We start from the raw sequence: 16,874 nt of genomic DNA on the forward strand, positions 1-16,874 counted from the left end.
GCCTGTACACATCTCACCTCAGGACCCTGCGGGGCCACGTCCGCACGCTCCAAATAAGTCAGCCCCTAAGATGGCCACAAGGGGGGCACACCCATCGCGCGAGGCAAACAAGCAGAGGCGGATCTAAGTGTGTCACAAAGGAGTCACGAAGCCACTCTGAAGGGAAGAAAACCAGCCCGGCTCGCTCTGACAAACAACCAGAACCGCACGGCACATGGCTAACGACAAAGAGGACGAAGACCGTCCTCCAGTTAGTACGATTGCTTCCCACAGGGGAAGGGCTGAGCAATTCCAGAATTATGCACCCGGCTTGAACAAACACGAGAAAACACTGAGAATCACGACAGCCAGGTTTCTAACTCGGGAAAAGGAGGCCCCGAATGTAGAAAAGCCCGAACGACCCCTGGGTGTCAGGTTGGAAACAGTTGTCAGGAGGAATTCGTGTCTCAACACCACACGTACAGACGCGTGCATGTAGATGCGTACGCCCGACGCGAGTTTGCTTGTGCGTGCGTTCACACACTTCCCGGCTCTGTCCGCTCAGGGCCTCGAGCAGCAGTGGCACCCCGGCAGACGTGAGCGCCCCCGGCACCCAGACCCTGGTGTTTAAACGCCAGTCCCCAGTAAGATGAAGCAGGGCTCCCTGGAGAAAAGGTTGCTTCCACGAGCCTAGAACACCTCTAACGGTAAGGAAAGACTCAAGATCCAGGAAGGCATATCAAAGGGACACAGGAGCCAACTGAAGAAAGCTCCGGATGTTCAGGGATGGGATAATCACTGGATTATAACCTACAGAATAAAATAAATATCTGTGAGTCCTATCGATATAAATAAGCGATTGGGCCCATAAATAGCAAGCTGTTCTCATAACAGAATCTACTTAACAAATGTAGAAGCAATGACAGAAACGGGAAATCGCCTTTAGACAAACGGTACAGCACTAGTTTTTACAGGCAGTAGCCGCCAACGGGAGATAAAATTCACGGTGAGATACGAGGAGACAAAGCGCAGCTGTGGAGTTCTGTGCTCTCCTCCGCAGGACACTCGAAATTTGCAAAGGGAACAACGGTGAGCTGACGGGGGACAAACCTGACAGACGCCACCCGGACCAGGCAGTCGCAGGGGACGTCACCAGGAACAGCAGGTGACACCCTTCGCTGCCTGTGTGTCCCCAAACCCACGGAAGGGGCTCCTGGCCCCCGGCACCGCAGGATGGGGCTCTGTGGGGAGGCAGTGCCCCACAGAGGTGACGAGGTGCAGGGAGGCCCCGTCCACTCCGACTGCTGTCCTTGTAAGACGCAGAGAGCGGGCCGCCCACACGCACACAGGGCACGACCTCTGAGCGCACGGTGGGAAGGCGGCATCTGTGGGCCAAGGGGAGGCCTGGGGAGGGGCCAGCCCCACCGCACCTGCGCCTGGACCCCCACACACCTGGACCGGGACCCCCCCCACACACGTGGACGTGGACCCCCCACCATACCCGGACCTGGACTCCGAGACGCCACAGGAAACTAACAGAGGCTGACGAGACACAGGAAGAAAAGCTTGATCTCGCTTTTGTGGTTTTCTCGTCAAAGGCCCATAACCCCAAAGGTTTGCATGACCCTCAGGTTCGCATCCCGAGAAAACATCAGACCGTCCCCAAAGTGAGGGACGCCCCGCAAACTAACCGTGCGAAGCAAAACGGTCACGGAGACAAAGAAGCCGCACATCTGCCACGGGCTGGAGGAGCTGCCGAGAGCCGGACCCGCCGCGGGAACGAGCCCCAGCAGGTGAACGGACAGAACCACCGCCTGTCTGCAGCGAGGCACCATCAGCGCTCCTTTCCAGGCTTCAGAGATCGTACTTAAAACAGCAGCAGGAAGGGGCATGGGTGAGTGGTACCTGGAAACGCTACTGTTTTGCAGTTTTCCTGGAAGTTTAAAATCGCTTCAAATTAAAAGCTAAAAAAAAAAAAAATAGAGCTTGTAAAGTGGTGACCTCCTAGCTGAACTTGAACCCACAGGTATATTTCAGTCAACAACGCGAAAAGCAAATCCGAATTAAGTGCCAACGGTACAAACGCAGAGATATAATTTAAAATCCAGATTCGTGGCTTCTTTTCACAAAACCACAAGTTGTGGCGATGCCCCATGGAACCACAGGACCAAGGCAACGGCCCCAGCACCATGTTCCCACGGTCACAGCCGCAGCCCCTGGGGCACCAACTCCTGAGGCCGGGGGCCCAGCACCTGGGAGACCAGCTCCGTCCACCAGCCCCGGGCGTCTCCGGGGCTCCGATGGGTCTGGACGCCGGGGTGAAGGCCCCCGGACGCTGCACGCTGGGGACCGGGCGCCCAGAGAAGCTCCGCCTTGGCCGCGGGCGGATGTCAGGCTCCGGAGCCCGGGCTCAGCCTCTGCCCCGAGCACGCCCTGCACGTCTGCTTCGGGAGCAAATAACCTACGGGACACACTTGACACCGAAGAGGAGAGACCTCCCTACCTTCCGGCGCCTCCGAAGCCTGCAGCCTCGCCCGAGCTAACGCACGAGACAAACGTGATTTTCGGGAACGTCCTCGGCCACGACTCAGCACTCCTGATGCAGCAGGAAGTACACGCGGCCCCACGGCCCGGCCCGGCCCGGTCCCGGGGCGCTCTCCTCTCCGCAGGTCGTGGGGCCCGGGCGGCATGCCTCACCTGAGCGCCAATAAAACTCTCCTCCTTGTTTTTTAAGGCAACTCGGAGAGTCTGTTCGTTCGGCACTGGCACCGGTCACGCTTCTGGACGCGTGGTCCTCAGCCTGCAGAGCTGCGTCTGACACCCAGATGGGGCAGGGGTCAAGTGCGCGGGGGCGTCGGCGCTGGCATGTGCTCCTCCCGCCCGCCTGCCCACCACCACTGGACCGACAGCACCACACGTGTGCTCCTAGGGGAGCGACACCTGCTTCCCTGCCACCTTCTGCCCCGGGGCAGGCACGCGGCCCCCAGGGCCACTGACAGCCTCTCGCTCTCCCTCCTGGGGCTCTGCGTTTGGGTCGGGGCCACAGGCGCAGAGCACAGGGCAGCGCCCACTCACCTCACAGGGCTGAGGTGACAAAAGCAGGGCAGGGCCCCTGGGCTGAGACCCCTCCCCCCAAGTCCTGTGTGCCAGCAGGTGTCCTTCTGGAAAACTCTGCTTGCTAAAGTTAGCCACGGCTGGCCTCCGTTTCTGCACAGAAGACCCAGACGGAGCAGGAAGAGCTAACTGACCCCGTGGATGTCTTATCACCCCCGCACGCATTACTACGCACGACAAAACAGAGGCACAGAGAGGCGAGTCGCTTGGTCCACATCAGGAGCCAGTGTCTGCGGAACAAGCGAACAAGCGAACGTGTGAGCACATGAGTGTCTTGGAGAACTAACACGCCCTCGTGATTACCTGCAGTGGCTTCCTGATGGACACCTTTCACGGCCACCTGAACCGCCACGCCGTGCTTATCCCGAGCCAACTCTGCAGGGGCCTTCCGATGGCCACACACAGGGACGGCAGGCGCTGACCGGAGTCTCTGAGCCCCCGCCGTCCTGCCCGGGCTTCCTCGCCAGCTGCCATGGGGAGCCAGGGCCAGTGTGTGCTCCCACCGTGCCCGAGGCTCAGCCGGGGGTGAGGTCAGAATGCACAGAGGGGCAGACCCTCCCTTTGCACCTGTTCTCAGAGTCCTGCTGCTGGAACCTCATGGATCTCGTCATCAGACTCGATCTCCTCCAGGCGTCAGGACAATCCTGACCCATGGCCTGTCCTGGGGACTCGCAGTCAAAGGGAAAGCCCGTTTGATGAGTGAATTTCAGACAACAGCACTCAAAGCTGATGACACCTAGCTCTTTGAAATGCTCATCTGGGTTTTCTAATTTTCACAGCGCCCGAAGAATCTACGTCTCGCTGGCCTGGCCACCTTCCGGGGGCAGCAAAGGTTCGCCTTCATTGACCAGGGAAAGGTGAGGGTTCAATCCTGAGCTGCAAATTACAATCCACATCAGATGCCGTGAGCGACTTTAACTGGCGGGAACGCCGACATCTCTGACCCACGTTTAGTCAGAAGACCGCAGCACTCCCTTCCGGCCGGGGCCCTCAGGGACATCTCAGGGCGGGGAGCATCTGCTCGCGCTCGCGTCCCCCTCAACAGCCTCTAACCGGCTGCCCGGCCGAGCGTTCCGAGCTGTGTTCGCTCAGCAGGCTCCCCGGAGTCAGACGGGACACTGCATCGGCAAAGGGGGCCAGTGGCTGTGATCGGCATGGCCAGGACTGGCGCAGCGGCCGAGAATCTGCGTAGCGGGGACGGGCACAGTAGAACTGGCACAGCGGCCGTGGATCGGCACAGCGGCGTGGGCCGAAGCACAGGGGTGGGACTCTGGATTACCAGAAAGAAGCAAACACCACAATGGCACCTGGATGCCGGACTCCCGACGCGCACACGTGCTCAAGGCTCGGCCGGCCACACGATGCTGAACGGGACACAGAGCCCGGCCACCCCGGCTGCCTCATCCATCCGACCCGGTCCCCGCCCGCAGGCCCACCCGGGACCAGAATACGCGTGGGGGTCTCAAAGCAAAACTGCTCAATACCAGCAAGCTCTGTTTGGGCTCTGTTTCAGAGCAGGAACTGACCCAAGTTGGTTTCTTAAGGAAACAATGAGATTATCCCTTTTAACGCAGGCGTCCACGCGTCAGGAAATAAGCAGACGGCAGGACAGCGCAGAAGAACTGGCGGGGTAGAAATACTCCCTCGCGGGGCCAGCGGACCCCTGGAAAAGTTTCAGGTTTTGTCTCGTTGGCTGGAAAGTCTCCTTGGGAAAACCCTGGAACGAGCCACCCTTCAAAAGCACAGTTTGCACCAGGCAGCATCGAGGGGGAGGGTGCTCCCCGGAAGGGGAGAGGCCAGAGGTGAGGGAGCCAGGGTCCCATAGATGGTGCCCCCCCCTCGGGAAAACGCCAACAGTAAGCACCACAATCTAACAATGTGCAGTAACTCGGTTTACCGCCCGCAGCCCGTGGGCGCTGTGAGGAAGGTCGTGTGGGGTCGACAAGGGGCGGCCCCGTTCTGAAAGAGGAGAAGGCAGGAGGGCTGGGGCTGTGTGGGTGGGAGAGCAGGCAGAGGTGTGGGGTCCCGAGGGTGGCGGACCCTGGGGTGGCCCTGCTCAGAGAGGGCCTGTGAGGAGGAAGGAGCCCTGATAAGTGGAACAAATTCACCTCCCCCCCTTGCCAGTTCCAGGGCTCACGCCCGCCTGACCACACAATAGAGGGGTGTGTGTGTGTGTGTGTGTGTGTGTGTGTGCGCGCACGTGCTGGGTATGGGGCGTGTACCGTGTCCATGTGTGCTAGGTATGGATGTGCGTGTGTGTGTACTTGATGTAGATGTGTGTGTCTGTGTGTGTACCAGGCATGGGTGTGTGTGTGTGTGTGTGTTTTGGCTCTATGTACATCCATGCGTGTGCTGTGTGTGCCATGTGTGTGTGCCCGTGTGAACTCACTGGGTGTCTGGACCCCACAGAGCCCAGCACTCGAGCCCCGTGTCTTCCCCGTCGCCCTCCCCCCCCCCCCCCCCCCCCGCCACAGGCAGGTCCCTGGCCCTCCTGCTGGGTCTGCTGCCCTGGCTTCAGCCCGGGGTCCCTCAGCCCCAGGCCCAGTCTGGGCCCCGACGCCCGCCGTGACTCCCGGCCTCCGCCTCCACTAGGGCAGCCTCAACCTCAACCCCACGACGGCCCGAGTCCTGAGGAAGAAGCCTTCTCTGCATTTGCACGCTCTCGATTGCAGGCCGGCGCTGTCTCTGGGCCACACTGTGACACCCTCACCGCGGGAACGCTAAAGACACGCCCCCCTCATGCAGACCAAACCTCCAAGGCCGCTGAGCCTCGGAGATCTTCCCTCTGCATGGTGGTGGCATTCCCGCGGTGGCAGAGGGGGGACCTCCGTCCCGGGGACCAGTATCCTCTCCTTGGAAGGAGTCGTGCGAACATGTGCCGACGACAGGACAGCTGGGGGACAGAGCCGCTCACGCGGTGGGGGGGAGGGGGGTGGCGATGTTCAGCGCGCACCGAGCCGCCGCCCTGAGCAAAGCTGGGAGCCACCGTTCTCCCGTTTCGCTGGAGGGAAGGCTTCACGCAGAAAGCCGGACTGGGACGCTCGGCCAGAGATCTGTCCCCGAGGCCCAGAGTTTAGATTCTTCCTCAGAGAAACCTGAGTCACGGACGATGCCGGCCAGGTGGGTGGGCTCACGTGGTCTGGGCTTCTGGAAGCTCAGTCTGGGCATGCGGGGGGAGGCGGCCACGGGGGCAGTCGGGAAGCCCCCGGCCCAGCAGAACTAAGGAGGAACAAGGGCTCTGAGCCAAGGGAATAAGGGGATGACGGGTCCTGGGTGGGGACCAGAGACAGCAACCCAGGCTGGCACCAAGGTTCAGGCGCAGACGGAGGGAAGGGCGGCACCGGGGCAGAAGCCAGGAGCGCAGAGGAGTGGCAGGCCCAGGGGAAACGCCCTGCTGGGCACCCAGAGTTGGGAAACCCACCGGAACAGACACTTTGTGCTGAGGCCACGGGGGCCGCGTAGGTTTGGGTCTTCAGTGACCTCTGTATGTGGCGACACTGACACGTCAGCATTTCCGTGGATTCGGACAGGTAAACACTTACGTGGTCGTGTGACAGGGACACCTGTGCAAGGAGTTAGAGGAGGTGATGCAGCGGGGACGGGCCAGGGGCACGGGGGCGGCCCCCCAAGAGGACACGTCCTGGAAGCCAGTGAGGGGGTCGAGGGGCCACGGGCATCGACGGGGCCCAACCCTGTCCACACATCGGAGACAGTAGACGCTGGAAAGGGCCCTGCGCTCGGTGAGCCCGAGACCTCTGGGCACCTGGAGAAGTTTATGTAGCTGGAAGAGAGGCTTCAGGACAGAGCGCGCAGAGGCACGGCGTCGCTCCAGGACACTTGCTGGGCGCACACCCAGGACCAGAGCAGGGTCTGGAGGAGGTACCTGCACACCCACAAGCTCGGCATCTTGCCGACAGGAGCGGGGAGCACCCCAAGTGCCCATCGGTGGGCGGCCGGGTGAACAAAATGTGGGGTCGCAGAAAATGCATGTTTTACGTACAGGAAAACGGAGTGCTCTTCAGCCTTAAAGGAGGAACTTCTGACACGTGCTTCCACGTGGATGGACCTTGAGGACACGACACCAGATGGAATAAACCAGTCCCAGAAGGAAGGACAGTGCAGGACTCTACTTACGTGAGGTCCCTAGAGGAGTCAATTCACGGTGACAGAGGGCAGGTGGTGGGCGCTGGGGGCTGGGGCAGGGGGTAGCGTCCGCGAGGGCAGAGCGTCATTTTGGGAAGGTGGCAGCGTCTGGGGACGGATGGGGGTGGCACAACAGCATCCATGTGCTAATGCCATAGACTGTGCGCTTAGAAATGGGTAAGACAGCAAGTTTTAGATTATGTCTATTTTACCACAGTTTAAGATTCTCTTAATGGTTCGTGATTGTTTGAAAAAGAGAGAGAGGCCGGGTGCCGGGGCATTCCGAGGTCAGGACCGTGTGTGCAGAGGGAGGGGACGGACAGGAGAGGCCTGGGACACAGCGGTCGGCACACAGTAAGTCCTCAGTTAAGGTTGGTGGAACAGGATGGGACAGGATGGTGTAGAAAATGCTGGAAGGAAATGTCTTCGGCACGAGTGCAAACGACTGAACATATGGTGAGTTCTGAAATAAATTCCTTAAAAAACACGCCGCCTGGGTGTTGAATCAACACCGAATCTCGGGACGCATCCCGGCACGAGACAAGCTCGCGCTGTTTAAAGGACAGAGCACATGTGTGTCCCATCGCACCTGCCATTCGTACCCACTGACGGCAGGGAAGCAAATGCGACGGAGTCCCCGTTACGACACAGCAGGACCAAGAACTCGTCACTCAAAACCGCGCAGAAATGGCCCCCCCGCCCTCAGCTCCAAAGCGTGGTTCCCACGGAGCACACACTGATGGCACCATCGAGACACACATCCCCCTCCTCCAAGAACGACTTTGTTTTTAATGTTAATTTTTAGGAGAGAGAGAGCGCGCGCGCGCGAGCACACGTGCATACGCGGGGAAGGTGCACAGCGAGGACAGAAGATCCCAAGCAGGCTCCACGCTAACAGCACAGAGCCCAACGCCGGGCTTGATCTCACCAACTGCGAGCTTGTGACCTGAGCTCAAGTCAGATGTTCAAACGACCGAGCCCCCCAGGTGCCCCTAGAAGGACGTTTACTGTAAATCAGAAACATCCATCCACACACGTCTACGAAAGCTACGTCTGGTCCCAAAGGCCTTTTTCCCCAGGGTCTACACCGTGTGACCACTGAGGGACTTCCCAGAAACAGTCTCAGGAAAGGAGCTCTGGGGAGAGGAAAACGCCAGCGTGGGCCAGCACCAGGGCGACCTGAGAGTCTCTCTGTGGCCCCACAGACAACCCAGTCTCCTCAGTGCAAGATCAAAGACCAGAGGCAAGAGCGGATTCACTTTCACTCACCAGTCTGTGCCTGAGCTGGACCGTGACGAGAGGAGATCCTGACAAGTTCTGGGACAGTGTCGGCGGTGGGGACACCTCCAGGGAAATCAGGTAGCTGGCTGCAGACAGCGGGTGGGTTTTGTAATTTGCTGCCTCAGCAATCCTTGGAAGGAAATGGAAAATCATTACAGAACAGAAAAGGGGGAGGGAACGCAGCTAGAACCTGGCTCAGAATTCAACGTTACGGCCGAAACTTTGGAGACTGAAATCTTTCTCGGGGGGAGCTTTGACTGGTCTCGCTCAGTACCCACCAGGACCCGCAGAGGAGACCTACAAGCGGGCACTACCATGTTGCAGGGAGAGTCCCGTCATCCGGGACCTGCTCTGCGAGGCTGGAGGCCGGCACCCCGGGCGACCTCACAGAGAGTCTGCTGGAAGAAGATGTGGCCCAGGGAGCGTGACGGATGGAAAGGACAAAGCTCTGGGTTTGAATCTCGGCAATCCCACTCACTCAGCTGTGTGACCCTGGGTAAGTGACTTACCCTGTCTGAACTTTAACCTCCCAGCTTATAAAAAGATGGGATCAACGGTAGCGTGGTGGGCACCTGTGGTCTTGCCGCCCGGCGTGCGTTCGTGAAGGGCCCTCCGTTTCCTCCAGGTGACCACCCCCTGCCCCCCTTGTAGCCAATGTGCCCTGCTGCTGACTCCATCGGCTCAGGAGTGAGCCCTGCTGCCCAGGCCTGAACCACCCAGGGCACTGCCTCCCTCGGGCCACGGTGACTGTGCAGAGGTGGGCACATGACCCGGGAAAGTCCAAGGAGACGTGACAAGATTCAGATGGAAAACGCTGGGTCCGAGACCCTCGGTTCTCTCGGCTCCACGTCGGCCCTGAAGGAGGTGCCCTGGCAGCCGTTCGATCGGGAGGGAAGAGATGAACTGGGAGAGGAGCCCCCCACCAGGGCAGAAGTGAGACGAGCAGAGTGACGTCAACTGGACGCTGGATCGAGCTGCTCCTGAAGCCAAAATGCCCATGCGCCTTTCAGCCGACACGATCCAATGAACTACCCTCCTACTTAAGACAGTCCAAGCCAGCTTCTCTGTTCCTTACACCCCGATCGAAAGACCCCTACCTGATGTATACGGCACTTGCCTCATGGAGTTATGAGGTCAAAGTGACATTCAGGGCCAAGACGGGGGCGAGGCAAGGAGCCCGGGACGCAGGTTTTAAGGAGGTGCCCACACTCAGGGCCTGGCACACGCGGCCCCTGTACGACCCCACGAGTGAGCGCCTCCCTGAGGTCTGCGCCCCGGGCGCCTGCCTGCCTCACCGCGGTCCTAGCCCGCCTGCACGCAGTCAGTGAGCGGCAAACGTCTGCTGCGTGGACTTCAACTCTGGAAAGCCACCCCGGAGCGCCGGAGACGTGGGGTCCCTGGGATCCCGCACGGGCCACCCGGTCACCTGCTGCTTTCTTGCCTGGTTGGGACCTTGCCTGCCTGCCACCCGCTCTCCAAAGTCTGGCGGGGGACTCTGCTACCTTCCTGTGTGTCCGCCCACGGAGCCGTCTTCCTGACGGCCAACGCGCTGGGCGTAGTCTTCTTCCTCCCTCGACTGAGCTCAAACCCCTCTCCCCGTCAAGCCTGCAGAAGCTTTGCTAGAAAGCGTGCAGTGAACACTCGCTCTACTCCTAGGGCCCCATCCCTGGTCCCCTGCCAGTGTCACAGTCACATCACCTGACGGGCTCAAGCCCTCCACACACACGTACAACTTTCTTCTTGCTGCACCGCGAGGAAGCACGCCGTGACTCTCCTCCCCCTAAACGCTCTAGCAAGCCCCTTCTAAGCGCAGAGTCAGCCTCCTCCGTAGCGAGGCCCAGTCACCACACTCCGAAGCCAGACACTGATTCGCTAACACGATGCGACGCCTGGTCCCCGCCTGTGCCTCTCGGCTGTTGCGTCCCAACGAGGCCTGTGCGTTCGCCAGGGAGCGCCGCTCCGCGGGCCCCTGAACTCTGGGACGGTCCCCACGGTTCTTCCTCTTTCGTGGACGTCCAGCAGTGCAAACCGCCGTTTGCAAAATGGCCCTTACTTTAGATCTGTGGACGGTTTCCTCGCGTGGGGCTTCAGGCCACGCACCGGGGGCAGGATCACTCCACGGGCCACGTTAACTCCCTCCATGGCGTCGCACCGGGGGGACACAGGATACCACGCCCCAGCGCTGACCATATTGAGAGTGACCAGCTGGCTGAAGTGGCACCTGACAGCCGTCTCCAGCCTCAGGTACCCTGCTCGCTTGGTGAACTAACGAGTACCCTTGAGGCGACAGGGCACGACCCCGTTCCACGACTGCCCCTCACCCGGCGGTGCTAACACCCACTGATGACGTTGCCCCCATCAGCGACTGCATGCAGGGCGGCGTCTCCGATTCTGTCATTCCTCCCACGTTGACCGGATGGCGTTACCCTACAAGAAGGACGCGAGCGGACACTTAAGTAAGCCGCAGCCCCCGGGAGCTTCTCCTGCAGCACACGTGACTCCGTCAACAAGACGCGGAGACCTAGAGACCCGAGTCACAGCCCTGCCTCTGCCCCCGGCAGCCTTAACATCCCGCAGAGGGCCCGGGTCTCCACCTGTGGAGGGGGAGCGGAGACGCCGTGCCCAGCGCGGATCCCCAGCCCCGCTCTGAGGGACACGGCCGTCCCAGGTGCTTGCCCGGCACAGCACGGCCCTTGGGAAGAGCAGAGCAGTCCTCATCACGAGGGGGCACGTGACGCTCCAAGGACCCTCCGTGTCCAGGGGGCCCGGCAGGGGCCGGCCACCTGCCCCCAGGACCCGTGCACAGTGAGACGCTGCCCCTGCCAGTGGCTGCCGGGGCCCCTGCAGCAGCCCGCCCAGGGCGTGGCCGTGGATTTGGTGACCCCGTGCCAGCCTGACCCCCAGCTTCATGCCCTAGACTCACGTGCTGGCCCCACCCTGCCCCCAAGGGCGACCGAGAGAACGTTACGACCCCACCGCCCCTTCCCTTCTTACGGAAACCTTCCGTGTACGGAGGCCCCGTGCAGAACGTTAGGGGAAGGGGCCCGGCTGTGGAGGCAAGCAGGCAGCTGGCTCTACTAGTCTAACCCTAACCGGGCGCGGAATTTCAGAATTCTCTTCCAGTCACTGTGGCGAGGACGTCCAATCCTCTTATCGAGTGATTACAGATCTCGTTAAGCAAGCACTTACAGATGTCGTTAGGAGCAGTGCACTTTGTTTAAACAATTAACTCACTTGGCGCTCAAGGCAGCCTCACACATCAGTACTGTCCCCACCCCTACTCTAGAGAGGACGACACGGAGACGGCCAGGCATCTGCCCAGTTCACGCAGCCGGTAAGGGCCCCGCCGGGAGAAGAGAGCCAGGAGCCCAGCACCGACTCTGTGCTGCCATCCACGACGCTGCTGGTGACTTCCGTCCCGCCCTGATGCCGCACGTATGGGGGCTGTACTTGAGAAGCCATTTCAGCGACTTTGTTTCCCAGGTTAATGTCGCCAACAAGAAGACACTTTTGCACCAAGTGCTGACCTTAGACCTTCACCCGGGTTGAAGATCCCACACATGAAAAACACGTTCTCATCACTGCAAGATGTTTGGACTTTGGGAGAGGAGTGTACTTTTGGGGCCGACAGGTTCCGGCAGTCGGCGCGCGTTACTGCTAAGGGGCAGGGGGCCGTGGGGGGAGGGGAACCACCTGGTGTGCGAGTCTCAGAGCCCACGACTTTCAGAGACAAGAGGAACTGACCGCGGGGGTCCAGATCACGCCAGCAAGGGTTCTGAGGCGTCCGAGAGTCCTCCCTGGGGGCAGCCGGGGCAGTGAGGGCAGCAGGGCGCTAAAGGCTGAAGGCCCTGAATGTCCCACCTGCAGGCTTCAGGCAGAGCCTTGGCCCACCCCCCACCCCAACGCGGGGCAGGACAAACACGGCCTCTTCCCCCATCTGCTGCTGCCAGCACTGACAGAACCGTCTAGCAGGGGTGTGCAAACACAGGCCTGGGCGGCTGCCTGCTCCTATAAATAAAGCTTTATTGGCACACAGCCGCTTCCACTGCTTTCCGCGTTGTCTGAGGCTGCTTTCACACTTCCAGCGCAGACGAGTAGTTGTGAGGGAGACAGTATGGCCCGTAAAGACAAAAATATTTACTATCTGGCCCTTTATGAAAAAGTCTGCTGGCACCTGGCTGGGGTCATGATTCGACTCGGTCACAGCAAATTGTCCCCTGAAATGCGCGTTCCACCTTTTCTTTCCTCTGCTAGTCTGAGGCAGAACGAAGATGTGGACGGGGGTCCAGATGCCGCTCTCCCTGCACGCCCTTACCCTTGGCCCCCATGGCTCCGCCTCAGGAACACACAGCTCCTGTTTTGCGACGACAAATCCGCATCGGCCTGAACGTTCAGCTATGAGAGCTGCAGATTAGGGCGGCCAGGGAAGGGCCCGTTTTCATTCATAATCTTGGGATTGGAGAAGCGTCCCCCCAAAGAGGTGGGAGGGCATCTTTTTGAGAAAAAGCGGTGGCGTTTTCCTCTGACGGCTCTCCTGAAGAATTCTGGAAATCACACACAAAGACTGGCAGGGCCCCTCTCCTTAGTTATAAGGAAACTTGTCCAAGCGCAGGCCTTCCCAGGGCGATGGGTCCCAGGTCCAGAGCAGAATCGTGGCCATCTCCTTCCCTAGGCCACCCTCTCCCCAAAGGCTGCGTCCCTCCAGGCGGTGGGAAGGAGCAGTACTGGGAGACAGGACGCCGGGGCTCAGCCACCCGTGTTTCCACAAGGTCTTCATCCCCCACCCTTCATCCGGACGCAGTTCAAATAGCCTGCTCCCCATTACCGAGGGGTCCACACAGCCGACATCCACACAGCCCCATTACCGAGGGGTCCACACCACCGGCTCCAGCACCAGCATCCGCAGCCCACCCCGCAGGGCAGGGCAGCAGAGGGGGCCCGCAGCTTCCCGGGCAGGGGGGAAGCTGGGGGGCAAGAGAGCCAAGTGGAGCCTCACCAAGCCGGGGTGAGGGCAACCCTATGAAAAGGGAGGCACAGACCCTCCCCTCCCCTCCCCTCCCCTCTCGGAGGAATCAGCCTCTCCCTGTGGTCTGAGAGGGCTGACCCACCCCCACGTGAGCAGACACCACCAGTGAGACAGCAGGATGCTCTGACACCCCCATGAGTGGAAGGGCCAAAAGGGGGCAGGACCCAAATGGGCCAATCACAGCCCTCCCTGTGTTTCCACAGGGTCATGTGAACAGACCTAACCAATGAGAGAGCAGGATGCTCCGGGCACCATGAAGGGGGCGGCCAAGAGGGGCACATGACCCAAATGGACCAATCACAGCCCTCCCTGAGTTTCCACCAGCACATTCTGGAAAGGCTTCTCTCCTTCGGAGACCTCAGGACCCAGAGGTGGGGGGGCAGTCCCTGAGCTACCGGAGCCCGCCATGCTTCTATGTAGAGGCCTCCCTGGACGTGAGCCAACACAGAAGTGAGCACAGACAGGGCATGGAGAGATCAGATCACAAGGCATCCCCTGGGTGCCTGGATCTAACTGTGCCTGAAGCCTCCTTAGTCTCATGAGACCCCAGTCTCCCCACCTTCCGCCTAAGCCAACGTATCTAATACACCCTGACTGCTGGAGACATGTGCCGCTGTCCTCCCACTCTACAGAAGTGGCGGCTGAGGCTCAGGCAGTTGGGTCACTCGCCCGCAGTCACGCAGGTCCTTTCAGGCAGGGCAGATATGGTCACCTGACTGCTGCACTCTCAGGTTGCCCACCCAGGGCCCGCCGAACCCCCAGTGTCCTCCAAGGCTATATTGTGTGTGCCTGTGATGGCAGGGAAGTGGCGGTGTCACAGCCACCCAGCAAACAAGCACACACACACCCACTGCCCTCTCCATACCATGTGACCCTGAGGGACTCACTTGGTCTTGGCTGGCCAGATGTTGTCCAGGTAATTGTGCATCGTGTGGTAGAGGAGGCCCACGATGGTGGTCCAGGCTGGGGAAAAGCAGAGGGTCACAGACACCTGTCAATCTTCCTGGTGACGAAGCCCCCAGCCAAACCCACTTGCCCAGCAACGCACAGTGCAGACCCTCTCACCCAAAACCCCGGGGGCAGCTCCTGGGGAGGGCGGGGAGGGAGAAAGTGAGGGACTCTCAGGGTAGAGTTTTCCATGAGTCTGAGTAGAAACTTTGTGACCCTTCAGCTGTGGATTCAACCGTGACAATGACTCCCTGCTCCTCCCCTGAGTCAACTCCAGACAGACAGATACAACAGCTCCCAGGGGGGGAGCCAGACTCGCCAGAAACGCTAGAGCTCGCGAAGGGACCGGGCCCCGCTCGAGGGGCGGTCCCAGCGCCAGCCTCCAGCTTTGCTCCTCCGGGTGAGCACGTCCTGTTTGCTGCTGGCGTATGAGGCATCTGTAGTAACACGCATGCTTGAACGAGCCTGCAGACGCAGGGTTTACAAGCGGCAGTGACCACATACATGCCCCTCATGCCTCTCGGCTGGGTCCCACCTCTCTGCCGTGCGACAGCTCTGAAGCAGGAATCATTGTTTCTGTTATTTCCCTCCACCCGCTTCACGGAGAGCGCTTGGAGCATAAGCGGTTAGCTGTCTTCCCGGGATCGTCGGGGATATTTGTTGACTCTGTTAGCATTTCAGGAATGTCTTTAACATCCTCTAAGTCTCAGCATGTGCCACGTAGAGGGGCTTTGCTCATTCAGCTCTCGAAACAATATTATGAGCCCAGTACGAACACCGGCCCCGTTTCACAGATGAGGAGACCGCGACACAGGCAGGTTCGGTAACTTGCATGAGGCCGCACAACCCGTAAGTGGCTGAACCCGGAATTCCCAGGAATTCCAGCCACCGGTCAGTGCTCGTGACCAGTAAGTCCTGCTGCCGGTGGGAGGAGCCTTCACAGGGGACAGCACGAGGCTGCGGCCCAGCTCACTCGGCAACACTGAGGGTTTCCCGCTCATGCAGCCAGGTGTGTGAGATGAGCAAAGGTCACGTGTGCCCCTGGCGGATCAGAGCATCATCTCCAGACCTCTCTGGAGTTCACCCCAAGTGTAGGGGGCTGTCACGTAACATCCCCGGGCACCTTTCACACAGGCAAGCAAGATGGTGCAGGGAGCGGAGGTGGGCTCCCGAGGGCTGGTGAGTGGGGACTCCCTGCTGGGGAGGGGACACCGTGATCCTACACCACCCACACTGGTCTTGGTCCCCAGTCTCTAAGGCAGAACCCTGGGAATCCCATGTCCTCTGGCCAGAGCATCAGGAGCTGAGTCAAATCCACGACTCCCCTGACACCCCGAGGGACGAGTCTGTGACGAGTCACTTTTCAAGGAGTCTGGAGGGACTGTGACTACAGTGGAAATGGCCAGAGTTGCCTCAACCCCTGAGACAGAAGCAGAACCCAGGCCCCCTGGGCAGACAAACCCCAAACCTAGCCCGAGGCCAGGGAAAGGGGAGGGGAGAGACGGCCACATCTAGTCATATGCGGCTGATGTGTCTCAGTGCAGATTTGGGAGGACACAAGGCGTCTTTCCCGGTGGATCAGAATCGCCTCAAGAGCCTCCCCAAAATGCAGATTCCCCGCCCCTGTCCCAAGTCCCAGTTCACGAGGCTGGAGGGCACTGGGAATCAGCATTCTGAGTGAGCGTCTCGGGAGCTTCCCGCCACACCCTGAGAAGTGCCGGCCCGGAGCGCAGGAAGAGGCGAGCAGGTCTGAGGGCGGTGGCTCGCCAGGTAACAGCTGGCAACACATCTGGAAGGGCTGAGGACTGGCGGGGCCCCCCCGCCCGAGCTCCCGGGCAGGCCCTGCAGCTGCACTCACCTTGGCTGCAGAAAGCCTCGTGGGGAACCTCGATGTAGCTCTGCCCCTGAGCCGGGAAGCGGTAGTGGGAGGAATTTATGGCCTCGGGTAGGAGTTTGGCCACAGAGAACTCTGAGAACAAGCCAGAGACAGGAAGCCACAGTCAGTCAGCTCCGCGGCGCAGGAAATTGGGCTGTAAAACCCCATCTGCCTCTGCTGTTTTTAAAAGAACATGCTCCCCCGGGTAGTGTAATTACCTCTAGAAAATGACGACCTGAAAAAATAAGAGTCCGGGGAAAGTAATTTCGAGCGTGGCTAACGTGTCCATCCGGCCACACGCTGTGGGGGCCCCGTGGCCTGAGGTGACCCCTCCTTCCCTCCGGGCCTCTGTCACCATGGCTCTCAGTTATGCGATGAGCACCCCCCCCTGCCCGTGCGGAGGGGGAGCCGCTCCTCACCACCCTCTGGGGGACCCCGTGAGACACAGGAGGAGGAAGGCACCCGAGACACACACCTCCGGCCGTCAGGCAAACGTGTCATTGCACG

The 16,874-nt window shown here is 60.3% G+C and overlaps 1 protein-coding gene across 2 annotated transcripts in view; it reads right to left on the reverse strand.

Moving 5' to 3' along the window:
* Positions 1-16,874, reverse strand: part of ADGRD1 (adhesion G protein-coupled receptor D1) — a 123,088-nt gene that overhangs the window by 66,085 nt on the left and 40,129 nt on the right. For both annotated transcript variants that reach the window (XM_042909900.1, XM_042909901.1), the window contains 3 exons: positions 16,350-16,460; positions 14,431-14,506; positions 8,506-8,647 (listed from right to left, as the gene is read on the reverse strand). In XM_042909900.1, coding sequence (XP_042765834.1) covers positions 8,506-8,647; positions 14,431-14,506; positions 16,350-16,460 — 329 coding nt within the window. The remainder of the gene's footprint in view (positions 1-8,505; positions 8,648-14,430; positions 14,507-16,349; positions 16,461-16,874) is intronic.

The sequence above is a fragment of the Panthera leo genome, chromosome D3 (genome assembly GCF_018350215.1).
Source record: "Panthera leo isolate Ple1 chromosome D3, P.leo_Ple1_pat1.1, whole genome shotgun sequence".
Classification (NCBI taxonomy): Eukaryota; Metazoa; Chordata; class Mammalia; order Carnivora; family Felidae; genus Panthera; species Panthera leo.